The 19,663-nt window shown below is 39.9% G+C and overlaps 1 protein-coding gene across 3 annotated transcripts; it reads left to right on the top strand.

The window, feature by feature from the left end:
* The first annotated feature begins 1,928 nt into the window (after positions 1–1,928).
* Positions 1,929–18,895, top strand: rpn2 (ribophorin II). 3 transcript variants are annotated; one of them, XM_088339051.1, is made up of 18 exons: positions 1,929–2,018; positions 3,114–3,304; positions 5,779–5,874; positions 7,523–7,698; positions 7,774–7,849; positions 7,926–8,060; positions 8,620–8,796; positions 8,882–9,000; positions 9,120–9,225; positions 11,856–11,947; positions 12,024–12,138; positions 12,215–12,409; positions 12,481–12,567; positions 12,634–12,729; positions 13,982–14,057; positions 15,337–15,466; positions 16,579–16,661; positions 18,370–18,895. In XM_088339051.1, exons 1-17 carry the CDS (start codon positions 2,006–2,008, stop codon positions 16,628–16,630), a joined length of 1,932 nt encoding a protein of 643 aa, XP_088195177.1. In that variant the 5' UTR covers positions 1,929–2,005; the 3' UTR covers positions 16,631–16,661; positions 18,370–18,895. The 3 variants fall into 3 exon arrangements, with proteins under 3 accessions (XP_088195177.1, XP_088195178.1, XP_088195179.1); XM_088339052.1 differs by having other exon boundaries at positions 3,114–3,308; positions 5,783–5,874; XM_088339053.1 differs by lacking the exon at positions 16,579–16,661.
* Positions 18,896–19,663: the final 768 nt, after the last annotated feature.

Below are 19,663 nucleotides of genomic sequence, written 5' to 3'. Positions count from 1 at the left end.
GAGCATGGCCAAATATGGTCACCTTACGCCCCCTCCCCTAAGGAAATTTGACAGATCTATTTCTGCCAACCTTTGCTTAAAGGTTTGCACCGTATTTGCACTAATAACCCGGTCAGGCAAAAAATTCCAAATTTTTGCTATCCTGAAAGAAATAAAGTTTCCATGCAAGTTGCTGGTAGTTGGCATTAAGTAAAATCAAGTACTGTACAGAACAGTATAGCAAAAACTGTTGTGAAATCCGATACTGCAACCAGTTCATGGTGTCCAGTACCTGATGATGGCTGGGAATGGGCTCCAGCACCCCCGTGATCCTAGTGAGGATAGATAGATTGATACTTTATTCATCCCTGCAGGGAAATTCACATTTCCAGCAGCATCCCTCGCTGAGAACAATACAATAATAAAGCAAAAGGAATACAATATACAAATACCCAATGTGACGTGCTGATACCCACTGTAGCGTGTTGTATAGAGTATTTAAATAGTGCTACATAAAATACGCACTGCAATAGAAGTACAGTAATATGCAATGTAGGGGGTGTGGTTTAATGTGGGCCTTTACTCTGCCGGGTGGAGTTAAAGAGCCTCATGGCATGAGGAAGAAAAGATCTCTTGAGTCTGTCCATGGTGCAAGACAGTGACAGCAGTCTGTCGCTGAACCTGCTCTTCTGTCTGGAGATAATGCTGTGTAGTAGCGCAGAAAATGGATGGCTGTTCGAACAGTACCAAGATGATGGGCACATGGCACATATTTTTAAGGGACCACATAATATTGGTAGGAAGAGAGAGGAAGAGATTTGCTCATTGGCAGGGTTGGGTAGGGTTACTCTAACTTGATTACTTTCAATTATTTTTGGATTACTCCAATACCAAATATGCTAATAAAAGACGAAAATAAATATGAATAAAATGACTCACAACACGTGGTAAGCTTTCTCTCCTGGCTTTGATCTCCGGCAAAACGAACATGAAATGCGACAGAAACAAAATGAAAATAAATCCAAACAGCTTGCCAACATCATTTTTGCCATTCCATGTGTTCTGTTACTCCCCAAGCCTGCACAAAATTTAGTCATTTTAAATATGTCAACTTGATGTTGCCCAAGCCAGGTGCCTCTCACAAAGACACTGTACTTGTATTTATTTCTCTCTCTCGCTTTCTTTCTTTTCCAGCCCTTTTCTCCCACTCAGTCTCTTTCACTCTCTGTATCTCTTTTTCTCTTCCTTTGTTGCTCTTTGTCTCTATCTCTCTGTGTCTTTTAACCTCTTTTGCTCTAACTTCCTTTTTTCCTTTTCTCTCTTTTCTCTTTCTTTCTTCACACCCTTTGCACTTTCTTTTCTCTCCTTCTGTCTTTTCATTTCTCTTTGGATTTCTTTCTTCCTCTCCCTTTCTTTTCCCCCTCTCACGACTTTTTATCTTGTGTTTCTCACGCTCTCTCTTCTCTCTTTTTCTTTCTTTGTCCCGCCCTTTCCCCCTTTCCCTCCCTCTTTCTCTTATTTCTCATCTCTCTTTTTCTTTCGCTTTAATCTACTAGTCCGGCCCCCAACAGAATGTTCTATCATGTGGCCCCCGAGTTAAAATGAGTTTGACACCCCTGATTTATAGCATGTTTGTAGGTATTCATGTATTTATACATTTGGCAGGATCATTCCTCCATACAAGAGCAGGATTAGATTGTTTATTCAAATTCAAATACATTTGAATAAAATACAACAAAGCATTTTGTGACTCAAGAACTTCCATGTACACATTTGCCTCAAACGATATTTAGAATTTTGCTGAAATAATGAAGGTAGTTTTTTTGAAAGACACCAAATAACAAGTTTCTATACGTAAATTGGGATAAAAAAAATGTGTAGTGAGCCAAGGAAATAATACTTGTCTAATATAACTTTTACACACAAAAAAAGACAAACCGGATGTTATATCCTGTTTGACAGACAGGACGATCTCTGCCCCGGAAGTGATTGTCGGTTTTGGTGACGCCGCACTAAACTGCTAGACATGAAATTGCTCAGTAAGTGAATGAAACGTTTTATCGAACTGAATTTTAAACGTCTGACTTTATTCAATATCCGTGAAATATGGGGTAACCTGTTGCAATGAGCTATATTAATAGCAAAATAGCTGGTTTTATTTGTAGGGAAAGCGCTGCTTTCTAAATTCGTTAGCTAGCTTTTGCTTTGTAGCGAACGCTATGCCGAGAAATGCATCCCTCCCGAGAATTGCATCCCCTAGCTACTATCACCACTTTTACCTCGTTTTATCTCACTTTTTTATCACTTTCCGGGAATGTGATGGCGAACATATAACCAAAACCACTTCGTCTTTGTTGGGAATGTCTCATCTCTCATCTCATTAGCTGCACCGCTTATCCTCAGTAGGGTCGCGGGGGTGCTGGAGCCCATCCCAGCAATCAGTGGGCAGGGGACACCCTGAACTGGTTTCCAGCCAATCGCAGGGCACACAGGGGCAGACAACTCGCTTGCTCATTCACACCTAGGGACAATTTGGACCGGCCAATCCACCTGAAATGCATGTTTTTGGAATTACATTTGAGCAGGTAACATAAACGTCTCCCGTTTATCTGTTGATGATTTGGTGAATTGGCCGGTCCAAATTGTCCCTAGGTGTGAATGAGCGAATGAGTTGTCTGTCCCTGTGTGCCCTGCGATTGGCTGGCAACAGTTCAGGGTGTCCCTTGCCCACTGCCCGAAGATGGCTGGGATGGGCTCCAGCCCCCCCGCGACCCTAATGAGGATAAGCGGTACGGCTAATGAGATGAAATTTATATACGGTGTGCATTGCCGTTCGATTACATTCACAACAAATACAAAGAAGGAATGGTTTAAGTTGTATTACATTCCAAACAAATGCAAGACAAAGTGGTTTTTGTTATATGTTTGCCATTACATTCCAGAAAAGTGATATAAAAGTGAGATAAAACCAGGTAAAAGTGCTTATAGTAGCTAGGGGATGCAAATCTCGGCATAACACCGGCAGTAACTGCGGATCAAAATTCCATTGAGTTTAAACCTGAAACGATCAATGTTAAATATATTAAACGGTATCTGCACTCAAATTTCATTCTCTTTTCTGTTCCTTTTTGCAGGGTTTGCCGCGTTGCTCCTTGTCTGTCTGTCTGTGACAGAAGCACAGACGCTCACGCCTGGTCACTATCTTTCCCTCTCCGATGTCGCTCGACTTCAAAACTTCCTTAGCCAGCCCTTTTCAGACCTGGAATCGGCCTATTATTCTGTGGTGGGCCTCACCAAACTTGGAGCGAACGTTCCTGATCATAAGGCATGTTGATATTATTTTATCCTTTGAGATTGTATCATGAAATGAAATGATCTGCATTTCTATAGCGCTTTTCAAGTCAAGACTTCCTAAAGCGCTTTACAGTGTGCTTCACATTTCCCAATAGCGGCCATGCAGCCATGTAAGGCGCTAACCTGCTTATTGGGGGTATTAGGGGTTCAGTGTCTTACCCAAGGAAACTTCGACATGTAACAAGGAGGAGCCGGGATTCGAACTGTGATCTCTTGATCCCAAGACAAGCTACCTCCTGAACCACTGCCCCATGATATCAGAAGCCTGCACATTTTGTTGCCTGGATTGAAACAATTTAATGCATGCTTCTTTCTTCTTAGCGTTAGGAATTAAACTATATTACAACCGTAGCATTTACCGAATTGTTCGAATTAGTAATCTGACTCCATTAACCAAACACAAACTTAATTCTCCTAACAGTGCATGCTCTTTTTTAATTTTATTCAGATATACTTTAGTGTCATTCTTGTACACATGTATACTGAACGAAATGTTGATACATCTGACCCGCAGAGTTTCCTTGAATGTACAGATATAAATATGTAGTATTGAGTTGGAGTATTGAAAAGGGATTTTATGTACCAGGGAAACATATTGACAAGAGACAGGCTTTTTCACACGGGGGCAGATTTATTTTCTTAATTTATTTTTAAGTGAATTCCATCGAATTTTGCCGAATTATTGTCGAATTATTCTAATTAATAAATAATTAATTAATAATTAATTGAGTGCTGGTGGAAAACATCGAAGCGCACAGGGAGCGCAGTTGCTGTGTTTTGCGGAAACGTGGCTCACGGATGCTAACGTGTAGCCACCCGGAACTATTTTAGCTATCCGGCTTCAGCGCCGCTATACAGAGACACGAAAGCTTACGGGAATCGGAGAGGAAACGGACTCGCTAACGTGCGTGTGTGTGTGTGTGTGTGTGTGTGTGTGTGTGTGTGTGTGTGTGTGTGTGTGTGTGTGTGTGTGTGTGTGTGTGTGTGTGTGTGTGTGTGTGTGTGTGTGTGTGTGTGTGTGTGTGTGTGTGAAAACCGCAATGAGTCACACAAGATATCCACAACATGTGCTTAGCACCTCCGCTGGCTTTCAACACGTTAGCAGCGCGCTGTAGACTGCTTTAAACATATCAAATACTTTTCTTTTCAGTTTACATAAAATACATTTTGGAATATCAACCATCACAATACATTTTTACATACATTTTAACAAGATACTTTTAACAAGTGATCGTATAGTGTTTTTTTTAATTCAACATATTTTTCTCCCTGAATTTTAACCAACATCATCCTTTTTATATATATGAGAAAATATAAATAATTACAATAACGAGTGTAAAAACGGGTACAATTTACCTGCATTGAGTCACACAAGATATCCGCAACATGTGGTTAGCACCTCCGCTGTCTTTCAACACTATAAGGGGAATTAGCATTTTAGTACAACGTGCAACGTACGGCGAAACTAACATAAATGGCGACAGAAACAAAACGAAAATAAATCCAAACAGCATGACAAAATCAACTACACCACTGTGCATTTTGAGAGATTTGGCAGCTGTGGTTTTAATGTTTACAATTAACTTTTTGCGGAGCACCAAAAGATCGTGGCTTACCGTTAGCAGCGCGCTGTAAACTGCTAACAATATTTGCATTCTGCTCATAAAATCAGAAGCCAAACCAAATCTTACCCCATACCAACAGGTGGCACTGTTGGACTTGTCATTGCAGGACGCCTATACACAAATTATACAAACATATTTTAGCAGGAATTTCAACAAAACAATAGTTATTATAACACCCTTTACATATATATACTTTTTTTTTTTTAAATTGTTGTAAATTATGAATTTTTAAAGGTGATCATCTAAATTGTTACATAAATGAATACCTGTTTGTACGGCACAATGGCTTTTCCAAGTTGGGCGAGAATATCTCACCTTGAAATTATGATTCCCTGTAGACAATGAGTGTCTGCTCTGTAAAGACACAACTGTTGAATATTTTTTGGGGGTTGGTGTATACTTGTCTTGTATACCAATAATAGAGATTTAAGTTTCACATTATCGTTACATTTTGACATGATGGATTTTTATCAACTGTTTGTTTGTATGTTCTTGCTACCCAGCGTTCTGCACAATCCTAATAGTTTTCTTCTGTAATCGAATAGGTGTTTCTATATTGCGCCTCTATGTACATCCCCAAATCTCTACACAACAACTTAAATTAGGGAAGATGAAGAACTGTATTTCTGCGTCTACTCATATCCGTAATGTTATCCGCGAATTTGGGTTGTATGCTCTTTTTAAAGGGTCTCCAGCTTTTATCATTGCTAACTCCAGAGAAACCTTTTCATTACATATCTTTAATTGTATTTCCATGTCTATTTTTGATTCAACAAATCCCATAGTCTTTGTTGTTGATACTTTTCGTGATGGTTTATAGGAAGTGTGCCAGTTCCTGAAAGCCCAGCTTGATCCCACTGATGTGGACTCGGTATTCTTTGCTGCAGAGACCAGCCAAGCCATACCCGGATGTGAGGTATGTGAACATCTACTCCGGTCTAGTCATTCCCACATTTGACATTCAGTGATGGCAAGGGAGTTATGCAACATTTTGTTGAGTATTATGTTGGCTCTGCCTCGCAGGAAAGAAATGCTCCCTGGTTGCTTACATATCACAAATGCAAAGTGCTTCAAAGGAGGTGATACCGTGTAAGCTTGCATCTAAGCCTACATCGCATAATAGCCTACCTTGTTAAACTGCTTTAAAAAAAACGCATATTTAAATGCATAAGTACCCAAAATATTAATACGACCTCTACCTAAACAATGATGACTATTTAAATGTGTTGTAATGTTGTGTGTCTTGGGCAAGTACAGCCTGGTAGCGCCCATCGTTCTCCAGACAAGAAAGGGGTTTACAAACCCTGACTTATAATAGTCGATAATTGAAAATTTGAAGGGCTTCTGATCCAAATGGTATCTCAACGACTGATGGGATCAAAAAAAGTAAGATTGATTTTTTGCTTCTTTAAAATTATCACAACTCTTTGTCAACAAGAAAACTCACCAAAATAGTTGTGTTCAATTTCTTTAGTCATATTTTGTGTTCATGGAGCCAGCCTGACATGAAGTAGAATTTTTTCTCCTATCTGACATTTGGTTATACAGTGGAATCTCGGTTCTCGACCATAATCCGTTCCAGAACCCTGTTAGAAAAGCGATTTGTTCGAACACAGAAATCATTTTTCCCATTACAAATAATGTAAATCTTTTAATCCGTTCCAACACCCTGAATGTTTACCTTTGTCTACCTTTAAGACACAAATAACATGAATGTAACCCAGGCTAATTGTACTTTCGCGTTAGCATAATCTTCCGTACGAAAGATTACGCTAACATGCTAACATGAACGTGTAAAAATAAAAAAAAGGATAAAGAAAATAATTATGAATAGAATTTTTTACCTTTGTGGCGGTCAGCAGAAGGCGCAGATGGACGGTGAGAGGGATGGAGGAGGAAGGAAAATTATTGTTTGGGAGGAGAGTCCCCTTCCATAAAAACTTCGGGGAGCTCTTCTGTCTGAGGGGTACTCACACGTTCAAATCTCTTTGCTACGGATGACTGGCTACAGGATGTTCTTTTCTCTTGAAATATCTATCCAATGACACTTGCTTCTGCCTTCTTTTTAGCACTTTTCGGAAGTGGTTCATGACAGTGTCATTAAAGTCTTGATGACTCTGGTGGCTGCAGCTTCATCGGTGTGGTGAAATTCTGCAACTAGGCCCATTTGCTACACATTTGTTTAATCTCGGACGTCCCCTAGTGTATTGGAGGTGCAATTGCACCTGAGAAAATTAAAAGGAGTAAAAAAATGTGATGTGAAACCCCTCCGATTTTTGTTCGAACAACGAAGCAAGAATTTCTCGAAATTTTTGTTCAGACTCCGATTTGTTCGAACTGAGAGTCGTTCGAAAACCGAGGTTCCACTGTACTGTATAACATCATTAAATTGTTTCCAAGTTTTTGTAGGAAGTAGCTACAGTTTTTATGAGAAAGCGGTCAGCACCATAATGCTCGTATAACAATACATTGTACTGCAAAGGCAGTGAAGACTTTTTGATGTGCTGTCTCAGGACATAGATACGCAAACCGGTGGGTGACCTAACTCTTTCATCACCGCTTAGATCCCTGTGTCAAATGAAACCCGAGACATCCTTCTGGCTGCTGTCAGTGAAGACTCCACCATGTCTCAGATTCATCGTGCGGTTAGCGCACTTAGCTCTCTGGGGCTACCTGTGACCTCTCAGGAGGTGGTCAGTGCGCTTACAGCTCGCATTAACAAGGAAGACAACGTCGTGGCGTAAGTAATGTTGCCAAACCATTTTTTGTATTTTCATATGTGGTATAAGTATCTGATTAACATCTTTATGCACAGCATTACCTTAGCTCTGCAAACAGCCACCCGCCTTTCTCAGCAGGCAGACCTTGGAGGAATCCTGGAAGAAATTGAGGTTGAGATTTAACATTAGCTAGACGGCGCTCGTCAGTCACAAATACTCACATGTGCCGTTTTTATTTTGCGCTTAGGATCTGACAGCGCGTTTGGATGATCTTGGAGGTATCTTCCTCCATTTTGAAGAGGGACTGGAGGCCACTGCCACTTTTGTCACTGCTGCTTACACCCTGTCAGATCATGTGGATATGGAGCCACCCCTCAAACAGGTTGATTTATCATTGTTGTGTTGTTTATTTTTAACTTGTATGATTTGTGTAGATTCATTGGGGAAGTAAGATATTGAATTTTGGTGCCGTGATCAAGTTTGACACAGTTAACAATTTAAACAAATTTAAACAAAACCGCCAAATTCTATCTCCAGTTAAAATCTAATATATCATGGCATTTTATTTCACTATGTGGTGTTAGATGATTTGATCAAATTTATGGAATAAGAATAATGCCAGACCCATATCAACACATGTATCACTTTATACTTTATTTCTTAAGATGGTTGACGCTTCATTGTTTTCATAAATAATGGGTTTTAAAGCAAGGTGCAAGCAGAGTTATTTTGTAAAAATGTCGCAAAATATTGCAAATGAGGATACCGACATATTTACCTCCGGTGCATACGGCCCTGGGCAGAGAGAAGTGTGCATAGCTCCGCCCACTCCTGCTGCTCACCATATAAACTGCTCTCGGTGCTTGGCTGGCATTTCTGGGTGTTTACTGTATGTTCTCTGGGTTTTCACTCAAATTAGGGGGTGTGTGTTATTTCCCCAGGACCAAGTCATTCAGCTGGTGAACTCCATTTTCAGCAAAAAGTCCTGGGACTCTCTGTCTGAAGCCTTCAGCGTTGCAAACGCTGCCGCTACGCTTTCCAACAACCGCTTCCATGTGCCGGTGGTCGTCAACACTCACGGCCCACCCACTGTGTCGCACAACCAACCGACTCTGCAGGTCGGAAGGCGCAGGCGCTTTTTTACCAGTATTTATTTGTGCACTTTGTTGGATTGCCTCGTTCGTTATGCTTTTCTCTTCACAGATCCTTGTTACTGACATCATGTCTCAGTCCCTGGCTTCAGCTAAAGTGCAAGTGGAGTCTGCATACGCCTTGCCCTCCAAGACTGTCATTCTGGGTCAATCGCCATTCACATTGAATGAGTAGGTGTCGAAAACAACCGTGTATTGTTTATTTTTTCTTTATCTGAACATTACAATGGGTTTTGTGTGAGATCATCTTCACGAAGATTGTTAAATGAGAATTCTGTACGTCTTTTTAGTGGTATCTTTGAACTGAACTTCATGTCCCAGCAACCAGCCAGTGGGTATTACCAGTTCACTGTTTCTGTGACTGGAGATAGCCGCTTGATTGCCAATCATATTGAGGTGAGGTTGTGTTTGATTCATTTGAATGAAAAAACTGTTGATGCTAATCAGGAGGGAAAAAAATTGGCTTAAATCTGTAAGCCTTTTTTCATTGAAGAAAATGGAGAAATGGCCACGGATTATGTGTGGACTCAGGGAATTGCAATTCTCTCTTGCGATAATAAATTAGCAAGAGGAGGGATTATATTCAAAGTCCTAAAATAGATGTTATAGGTTAAAGATAGAAAAATAACTTTCTGATGATGAAAACTTAAAATACACAATGTATCAATCTTAAAGAAGGGAAATTTCAATGTCTCCATTCATCAAAGCTGAAACCTTTGTAGATGTAATCTTAGAATCGCTGATTGTTATGAATGGAAAATTGCCTCTGATTCCAATTACCCAAAAATATTAGTCGCATCATGAGACAAAGATTCTCTGACCTATTTGACAGTCTCCGTTATTATTGCGCCCTAAAGCTTTGCCTATTGTAGGGCTATTTTATTGTTTGACAAACAGATTTCTCTATTTTTGGTGGTCAAGATGACTGGGGTGCTAGCACCTTGTATAACCTTTTCAGTCACAGTATGATACAATTATTGGTCTGTTGTTGTCGTCAATTGATATTATTAAAACTAATATTATCGTAAAATTTGGACTATACGGTACACCTGATTATAAGCCGCACACAATACATTTTAAAAAGAAATTTTGTACATATGTACAGCCGCCTTGCCCACATTGAAACATGGGATATTTACTAAAAAAGAGGCTACACAGAGTTTTAATCATATACGGTACCTTTTTTCCTTCACGTTCCGCCGGTAGGTCGCCAGACTTTTGATAAACAAATGCGTGTCTGTACGATGTCACTGAAATAGGTCATGTCACATATCATTGAAAAGCTCAAACTCTTGGGATTGGAAATATAAAAGAATCCGCCTTAAACATTTCTGCTTTGTTAAGGGTTGCTTCTTGTAATCTGTTCATTTCGCCACGGTATTTCTGCTTACAAATACACAGACTTGTCTTGTTTTTATTTAATATTTCGCTTACATTTTTTTACATTGTATTTTCTCATTGTCTGTACAGTGTCCTTGGGTGGCTTGAAAGGCGCTTTTAAATAAAATGCATTATTATTATTATTATTACTTGCAAAATGATTTCCCACATGGTGGTTAGCGCTCCCCTTTTGATTGACACCCTTGCCTCGATGGCGGTCTGCTCATGCTAGTTTTATTCATGCACAAAGTTTTATTGATAAGCCGCATAGTTGTAGCTTAATGTCCGAATTTTATAGTATCTAGGGACATTAGGTCTTAAAAATGTAATCCATGTATTCCAAACATTTGGGACACATAAAGCTACATTTGTATGCCTGCCAGTAAAGGCAGTTCAAGATTCAGATTGATCAAATTTAGTACTTAGATTTGTGCTCTTGGTGGATTGATATCTGACCAATATTATATATACAATACAGGATCAGAACAGCAGTTTTTTTTATATAACTTTTTATTTCTCACACAAATTTTGACAGAGGTTTGATTCCACCATCATACATCAACACAAACACAAAACATATACACTTGACACACCCATATATAACAAGGAACAACAGAGAAAAAAATGTTAATACATTACAATCAATAAAATAAAAATGAGGGGGAGGTGTTAAGACAACAAGTAAAATTTGTGTGATAGGCTTCCATCTTTTCTCGAATTGATCGAGTTTCAGTTGAAGTCTTGCAGTGATTTTTTTTCCATAATGTACATTTGCTTTAATTTGTCTCTCCATTGTTTTATGTCAGGGGGTTGTGGTTTCAGCCAGGACACTGATCATTTTCTTTACTACCAGAAGCATAACCTTTAGTATATATTTCTGTTGACCAGACAGTAATTCTTCTGGCAAAATTCCTAATACGTTGCCCATTGGGTCCAACCGCAACTCCCAGCCAATAATTAATTTTATTTCTGTCTGGATACTTCTCCAAAAATTTAATATTACAGGGCAATTCCAGAAAATGTGCGTAAAGTATTCGACCACCACCCCTATTTTTGTAGCCCTATTCACAGATATTGATATTTTTAATTTTTTTTGTATTGTACAGCAGTTCTCTGAGCTGCTACGGCGCTATGATGATAACAATGGATTTACTATAAAATGTCCCCTTTAAAGTAAAATCAAACAAAAGTATTCCAATAATAATAAAGACATTTTAAACATGTTATTTTTATTAATAATGTTTAAATATGAGTTGCGCGGAATCCACCGGTTTGGCAGTAATTTTGAGGGTTCATGATCAGGAAGGATGACATCAATGTTGCCCAAGGGTCTGCGAACAACCAATCATATTTCACCTCTTATCTGAAGTGGAGCCATGATCACTGAGCTGAGCTCTGGCCAACATGTTGTCATCATTATTCGACATTACCCCTAAATGGCGGTGCACAGAGATGGGTAAAAAATTGTAAATATTGCTACCTAATTTTAATTTACTGATCAGTAGAGGTTTATATAATAATTAAAATCTCTCACCATTATTTTTGTACCACCTTGACCTTTATTGGGTTACTCTAATATTCCCATTTGATGCTATAGCAGTTGTCGTCTTAACTTGCCTTATGTTTGTGATCCTGTTCCTTATTAGCTCAAAGTGAAAGTGTCAACTGAAGTTGCAGTAACAAATATGGACCTCTCTGTGGTGGATAAGGACCAGAGTATCGGCACAAAAACGACAAGGTTAGAAATAAAGACCGAAGCAGCGACAACTTTTAAGTTCTGCTTTGACATTTTTTTTTTATTAAAAATGATCCAGGGTCGAGTATCCTTCCAAAGCCAAGAGCTCATTCACGGCCGATAGCCATCAGAACTTTGCAATGGCGTTCCAGCTGGTGGATGTCAACACTGGAATTGAACTGACACCTCACCAGGTTTGTCATCGGAGCTAGACATCAACCGCACTCCTCCCCAAAAACATCCCGCCTTACTCTGCTTTCTCTTTTGCAGACTTTTGTTCGGCTGCACAACCAGAAAACCAGCCAAGAGGTAGTTTTTGTTGCCGAACCAGACAGCAAGGGGTTGTACAAGTTCGAGCTGGACGCCGCAGAGCGTAAAGCAGAGTTTGCTCTCATCTCTGGGACGTATTCAATGTACCTGATGGTCGGCGATGCCACGCTGGAGAACCCCATTTTGTGGAATGTGGTCAGTGGCGTTGCTAGACTGTAGGCTGTGTCTTACAAAGCAGAGTACTCACCGTTTTTTTTTGTCGAAAGGCCGACGTGGTGCTAAAGTTTGTCGACGAGGAGGCCCCAGTTGCAATCCAACCCAAGACTCTCTATGTCCCCAAACCAGAAATCCAAGTAATGCTGCTCATTGAAAATTCATTTTGAGAAGATGACATTTGAAACATTGTCCGTCCTCTGCAGCACCTTTTCAGGGAGCCAGAGAAAAAGCCTCCAACGGTTGTTTCCAACGCATTCACTGCACTCGTGCTGTCTCCCCTCCTACTTCTGCTTGTCCTGGTAACAATGCACATCTTATCTCATTTTGGTCTTCTTCAGGTTAAAGGGTGAAAATAATGTAGAAAAGCCAAGGTATTAATAATTACCTAGTTTTCTCGCGTTCTTTTCACATTCTTATACCAATACAGTAATCCCTCGGTTATCGCGGTTAATGGGGACCAAGACCACCCGCAAAAACTGAAAATCCGCGAAGTAGCGGCGCTCCTTCAAAAAATGCTTAAAAAAAGTATACAGGTATACAGTATACCCCCCTGTATACAGCACACCATATAGAATACAAGTAGAGAGAGAGAGAGAGAGAGTGAAATTCATGTTATAACAAAAAAAAAACCTGTAAAATATGTTGTATGTACACGGAATAGGACTGCGGCGAAACCACTATGAACCATTCAGTATGATTGTATTAACCGCTCTCAACCACATGCAGCCATCACAGTTTATTTCGCTTGTTAACACTACCGGTTACATATTGAAAATAAAAACGTTGAAAATGTGGTATTTGATGAGTGTTTGTGAAGCGTTTTGGGAAACAACAGTTAAAAAAAATGGTCTGTGTTCATTTTAATGAAAGTGAAAGAGCTACCTTCTGACAATAACAACATACTTTAGCTAGCGGCATCGAACGGCTTTTACAACAAATACACGAAACCACACACAATTAGCCGTGTTTAGGTAATACAAACAACCGCTCGCTTTTGGTATAATAAAGTCAAACTTGAGATGAAATGTAACAGAAGAGAATATACTTGCGTCACGTCGCAGAGTTCCTCCATGATAAACTGAGCGCCACATACGAAGGGGGTGAGGTGATAGGAGTTAAAGGAGGGGGGTGAGCAAAGCGGTAACTCACCATGACTAAGCATTGTGTCAGGGCCTCCCCCTCCCCTTCACAATAAGAGTGTCCACACCCTGTCCTCAGTTGACATAATGTGAATTTCCCTGCGGGGATGAATAAAGTATCTATCTATCTATAAGCTTGCGCTCAATGGCGTCAAGTCAATAAATGCTTTTATTGAGAAGGTAAGGTATATTTTTTAGACCCGCGAGGCTCTGAACCCGCAAAAGTGGAACCGCTGTAATTAACTAAATGTCAAGCAAACACAATTTAATTTGATTTTTCCCCTACAATTTGTAGTTTTCATTTTTTTTCTTGATACAATAGGTACTTCTGTTATTTGTTTGTAAATACTACTCTATTTCTCATCTCCTCAATTTGACAAGAACACATTCTTATTGTCGTTCTCTTTTGCAGTGGATTAAGCTTGGGGCAAATATTTCCAACTTCAGCTTTTCTCCCAGCACGCTTCTTTTCCATGCTGGACATGCAGGTATGTCAGACTCTTCCAATACATACCACCGAAAATTAAATTCAACAAAGTGGCCAAACAAAGGCTAAATATCAAATCGTTAAAACAGTAGTTGTTGTCAAAGTGTTGTGGAAGGAAAATACAGATACCAACATAAAAATCAAAAATAAATACATGCTTTTTTTTTTCTCAAATAAGGCGCACTGTACAAAAAGGCACTGTCTTAGTTATAAAATGTATTTAGTAGGCACTTTAGGCGCACCTGACAACCTGCATGCAAACACTTGACCCTGTGTTGATTCTTTAACTCGTGGGAACCTTTCCGACCCAAAGAGCCATAACAACAACATATTTTTATTTCATCTGGAGGGAGACCCATAACATGTATTTCAAGACAAAATTTGGCAAAAACGCCAAAACCTTAATTTTTCTGCACATTTTTATTTCTCTGTGTGACGTTAGATGATTTGATTAAAATTTATGAAATGATACTGCCAGAGCCTCTGTCCCATATCAATAAATATACAGCTTTAAACTTGTCTCCCTCCCGCAGCTAAAATCACTGAGGCTAATTTTGATCTTCACTTTTTTATAATGGCTCCAAAGAAAGGTGAAAGCAGAGTTGTTCTAAAAATATGTCATCAAAAAACTGCAGACAAAAAGTTAATAGTAGTATTTCGTTTCAGCGCAATAGGAGCGTGGTGTGTTGCATAGCTCCACCCCTAACGCTCACCCAATCAAATTATTTTGTGTGTTTGGCTAGCGTTGGTAGGTAATTAAAGTTTGTTATGTGGGTTTTTATCATATAATGTCTCACCAGTACATTATTTTATGAGCTTCAGTATAAATGATTCTTTAGCCAAAACTGGGTCTGTTTGCAAGACACCTTGACTGTAAACAGTTGAGAAAACTGTGCTCTTTATAAACAGGACCAAACAATCTGCATCAGCTATGTAGCTTTGACTGCACGCATCAAACCCAAAGGTGAGCTTACCAGATTTGGAACGCTACAGAGAAATTTGCACCAGTAACATTTTATCACCGAGCCTTGTTTACTCATGTAAAGATCCATGTATGGCACGCGAGCCTTAGGTTCCTGACCCTTGCTCGAGGGTGTGCCACACGTTTTAAAGAAAATTTTCGTTGTAAAAATACGATTTATCTTACAAACAGTCCAGAAAAAAAAAACCTTTCACAGGATTCAACGACATAGCAATTATCCCAGAATTTATAAATGTAAAAATTCAGTTTCCTTTATTGTCTTGAGAGTTTTTTTCTAATTTTGATCCCCCTCCTTTAGCGTTGCTTGGCCTGATGTACGTCTACTGGACCCACTTGAACATGTTCCAGACACTCAAGTACCTGGCAATTATCGGTGCTGTCACATTCCTGGCGGGAAACCGCATGCTGGCACAGAAAGCTGTGAAGAGGTAAATGTGCCAAGACATTTTTCTGTGAGAGTTCTGCTGTTAAGAGGGGGGTGGGGGGATAAAGAGCTATTTGAATGCTAGAAAATGTAAAGGGGAATTTTCAACAAGCTTTTACAAATCTAAGGGAGTCATTGATTACCGTAAATTCCGGACTATAAGCCGCTACTTTTTTCCCTAACTTTCAACCCTGCGGCTTATTCAGTGATGCGGCCAATTCATGTAATTTTTCTAACGGCCGCTAGCGGCGCTCGAGTGTTGCTACCATTAACTGCCCTGTCAAAGCTATATTATTATTATTAAAGCTTTGAAAACTCTCGGTGTGCCGTCTTTCTTTGTAAATATGTGTAACCATATATAACATGTATTTGCAACTGTATATTTTTGTAATGTATTTATTTGTATTCATCTTAGACACTTATTCTGATATGTTTTGCACGGGTGAACGAAAAACGAGGGGCGGAACAAACGCGGGGTGCCGAGTTTAAGTGGGGACCGCTAAAGGTGAGGGACAGACAAGGAAAGAAGAGGGGGTAAAAAGTTGGTTAAAGTAAAAGGAGTTGCGTGAGTAAATGTGTTCATCTGATATATTTTTCCCACACTTACCTTTGGAAATATACACTTTTTTCCTTGGATTACTTTCAACGGGACCCGGACTCGGCAGGTCTGCATCAAACTTTAAGTACCGTTATCATTTTTCGTTCAATTTGCCGGCTGTGATTTTTGGACTGTGGACTTTAATGAAGGACATTTAGTTTCCAATCGCGGGACTTGAAGTCGGTTTCGGGTTAATTTTGTGTTTGTGTTACATGTTTAAATGTGGGCGCATGCGGCTTATATACAGGTGCGGCTTGTGTATGTACAAAATCTGTTTTCCTTTTGAAATGTGGTGGGTGCGGCTCATAATCAGGTGCGCTCTATAGTCCGGAATTTACGGTACTCATAACTGCTTGATAGATATCCATTTTGCCTGAAATTTTTATTTTTCTCTTTCCGCATTTAGCACTTTCTTTCTTCAACTTTCACTAACGGATCACTGTGGATGTCCGATTTTTCTCTTCCCCGCCTTTTCCTTGCTCTGTTTTCTCTACTTGCCGCTGTCTCTACTCTTGCAGGATTGCCGCCGAGCAAAGTAGTAGGTTGGCAAAATATAGGAGCCTCCGATAAAGCTTCCGTTTTACAATAAACAAACCGGAAAGTAAGGGCTTGCACTTTGGCACTGTCTTGAGTACTCGTGTTGGCAGCATGCGTGGTTATGTGGTGCTCCTGCTCACTCATCCTATCATGAAGCATGCACATGAACTCACAACCTTGCCCAATCTCCCCATGAATATCACAAGTCATGCCCTTCATGCGCGACTCCATTTTATACATCTGAACTAAGATTAGTGTATTATAAGGTAAAGACATCAGATGTTTTTTTTGTTTGTTTTACTGCACGTCCGATCTTCTCTTATTTGTGATCAGGGTTGGGTAGGGTTACTTTAACTGGATTACTTTCAATGACTTTTGGATTACTCCAATACCAAATATGCTAATAAAAAAACAAAAGAAACTAAATATGAATAAAATGATGACTCACAACACGTGGTAAGCTTTCTCTCCTGGCTTTGATCTCTGATTTCTGGCAAAACTAGAATAGAATAGAATATACCTTTATTGTCATTGTTACAACATGGGATATATTGTGACAACGAAATTGGACGTGGCACTCCAAATCCACATTTTACAGTGAGGTTAAGGAAAACAAAGAGATAAAGGAACAAAGAAGATTGTTTTAACTGTCTTTGTTGTACAGGCTTTGTTTCCTCCGGACGGGGGTGTATGAGGGGGATGAGGGACAGACAGAGATGGGGGGGATCCAACTGGATCTTTGATCTTTTTCCCTAATTGCTCAGCCCACGTATTGAATGAATTTGGGAAGTACAGTCCATAAACATGCCCGATTAAAGTCGCCGGCGACGATAAAAGCTCCGTTTGGGTGTGCAAGCTGCTGTTTATTGATAGCAGCGGGCAGGAGATTCAGCGCTATGCTAACGTTAGCGTCTGGTGGAACGTAAACAGCAAGCACAATGACCACAGTTAGCTCTCTCGGTAGATCGAAGGGTCTACACGATACTGCTAGAAACTATATCGAGTGAGCAGTGTGTGTCAATGATTCAGCTGTTATTGTAGCGCATAGTCCCCCACCCCTGTTTTTACCGGAGCCTCCGTCTCGTTCGCGCCGAGTTGTAATGCGGCGTCGGGAAAGCCAAGACTCCGTGATGACAAAAATACGCTGTTGGTGGCGATCCGCAGCTCAAATTCACTCATTTTGTGGACGATGGATCTGGCGTTGGTTGAACATGCTCGGGAGCGCTGGTCTGTGTGGTCGCCTTCTTAGCCCAGACCCGACCGGCAGCCTTTTTCTTTTGCTCCGTCGTTGTCGGCAGGCAGATCACCCAGGTAGATCCGGTGGTCTCTGTATATCCCTCGAGATGTTGTGGATGTTATTGTATTTGCGAAAGGAGTCAAAGGGAAAATATGAGGGATAAAAGGACCCTGAAAAACAAATGACGAACTGGAGCCCGTGAAGCCGCTGCACTTGCGCGCGCCGCCATCTTGACTCTCACTAACTAACATCAAATGCGACAGAAACAAAATGAAAATCAATCCAAAAAGCATTTTTGCCGTTCCATTTATTCCGTTACTCCCCAAGCCTGCACGAAAATGAGTCATTTTATTCATATTTAGTTTCTTTTGTCTTTTATTAGCATATTTGATATTGGAGTCATCCAAAAGTCATTGAAAGTAATCAAGTTAAAGTAACCCTACCCAACCCTGTTTGTGATTATTTCATTTGTTTTTCTTCTGAAAAAGTTTGGAAAACCAATCACATTAACCTCTTCTTCTCGCTCTCCTTACAGAATGGCGAAAAAATGAGCTGGTGTGGAATGAAGACACTGTAGGAGCACGTTTCACCCCTTTGGAGTCAATCACTTAAACATCTCATCACACTTTGGAACGGCACAACAGTTGAAGAACGTCTTGCTGAACAGAACAATTTTAAGAAACTCTTTCAACATCTTCAAGATTAGACACTCTATTGCACTTCATCTTTTTGTGAGATTATTTGACTTGTACAACGTCCGAGTGTCGTCAATGTGCTCTGATTATTTGTTCTTTTCGGTTTTTGTGGTTTCTTGGCAGAATCTTTTTTTTTTGGGGTCCATTGCTCACCCTTTTGAGTTCATTATCACTTCTCGATTCCATCGGTTCAGCGTGTCTCAGCTGCTTGTAAACCCGACAGAATGAATTGGAGTGTTCTTGAGCGCATGTTTTTGCCAAAATCTTTTTTTCTATTCGATGCAAATTTGCATCCCCAATTGTTCATAAAACACAATTTAAGTATGTTTTTTTTCTTTCTAGGAAATAAAAAAGGAGGTAAATTAACTAAGGCCTTGAATTTAATTCATAAAATGGTTTTTACAAGGTTCTGCTGATGAGCAATATTGCCTGATATTGCTAGGGGCGCAGCAACAAATAGAAAGCAAGCATTCATAGTCATAGTAAGCAGGGACTGTACAGGGTGGCTTGAGGGGGCCCAACCCACATTACCTTTAACCATGGCTAAATGGTGAACTCCAAAGAGCGGATGCTAGAGAGAGGATTCTAACAGCTATGTGCGACGCTAGCAAAGTGTTGGGCTGGCATAGCCTGCCCAAGTATTAGCGATGAGAGGTTGATGCTATGCTTACTCATGCGAGCTGTAAATACTGTTGGTGACGATTTGGGCCGGCGCTGCCAGCCCAAGTATTCACGCAAGCTAGCTGTAAACACTGTCAGCAATGAGTTGGGCTGGCACAGCCAGCCCAAGTATTAGCGCAAGCTAGCTGTAAACACTGACAGCAATGCTAACTTCTTCATAGTAAAAAATTTTGGTAATGGCTATATTTTAACGACTATATATATTTACATATTTATACATTATGCTAAATGACTCATGTTAATGAGTTATGCTAACAGATGCATTCTAAAAAGTGATGCTAACAGCTAAATGCTAACTGCTCTATGCTAAAACATTTTAGTAATGGCATTATTATATCGACTTCGTATTTACAAATTATACTAATGGCCTCATGTTAATGAGTTATGCGAATTGGTACATGCTAAAAAGTGATGCTAACGGCTAACTGCTTCATGCTGAAAAATTATTCTAAT

Source organism: Urocampus carinirostris, chromosome 6, assembly GCF_059441175.1.
Source record: "Urocampus carinirostris isolate Australia breed hairy pipefish chromosome 6, RoL_Ucar_1.0, whole genome shotgun sequence".
In the NCBI taxonomy this organism is placed as follows: Eukaryota; Metazoa; Chordata; class Actinopteri; order Syngnathiformes; family Syngnathidae; genus Urocampus; species Urocampus carinirostris.
The sequence above is the reverse complement of the archived record's forward strand: the minus strand, read 5'-3'. Positions and strand labels throughout refer to the sequence as shown.

Coding starts and splice junctions, on each gene's coding strand:
- rpn2 (XM_088339051.1), top strand. Junction 12,139..12,214: donor TTGAACTGACACCTCACCAG/GTTTGTCATCGG, acceptor TCTCTTTTGCAG/ACTTTTGTTCGGCTGCACAA. Junction 12,730..13,981: donor TCCTACTTCTGCTTGTCCTG/GTAACAATGCAC, acceptor TCTCTTTTGCAG/TGGATTAAGCTTGGGGCAAA.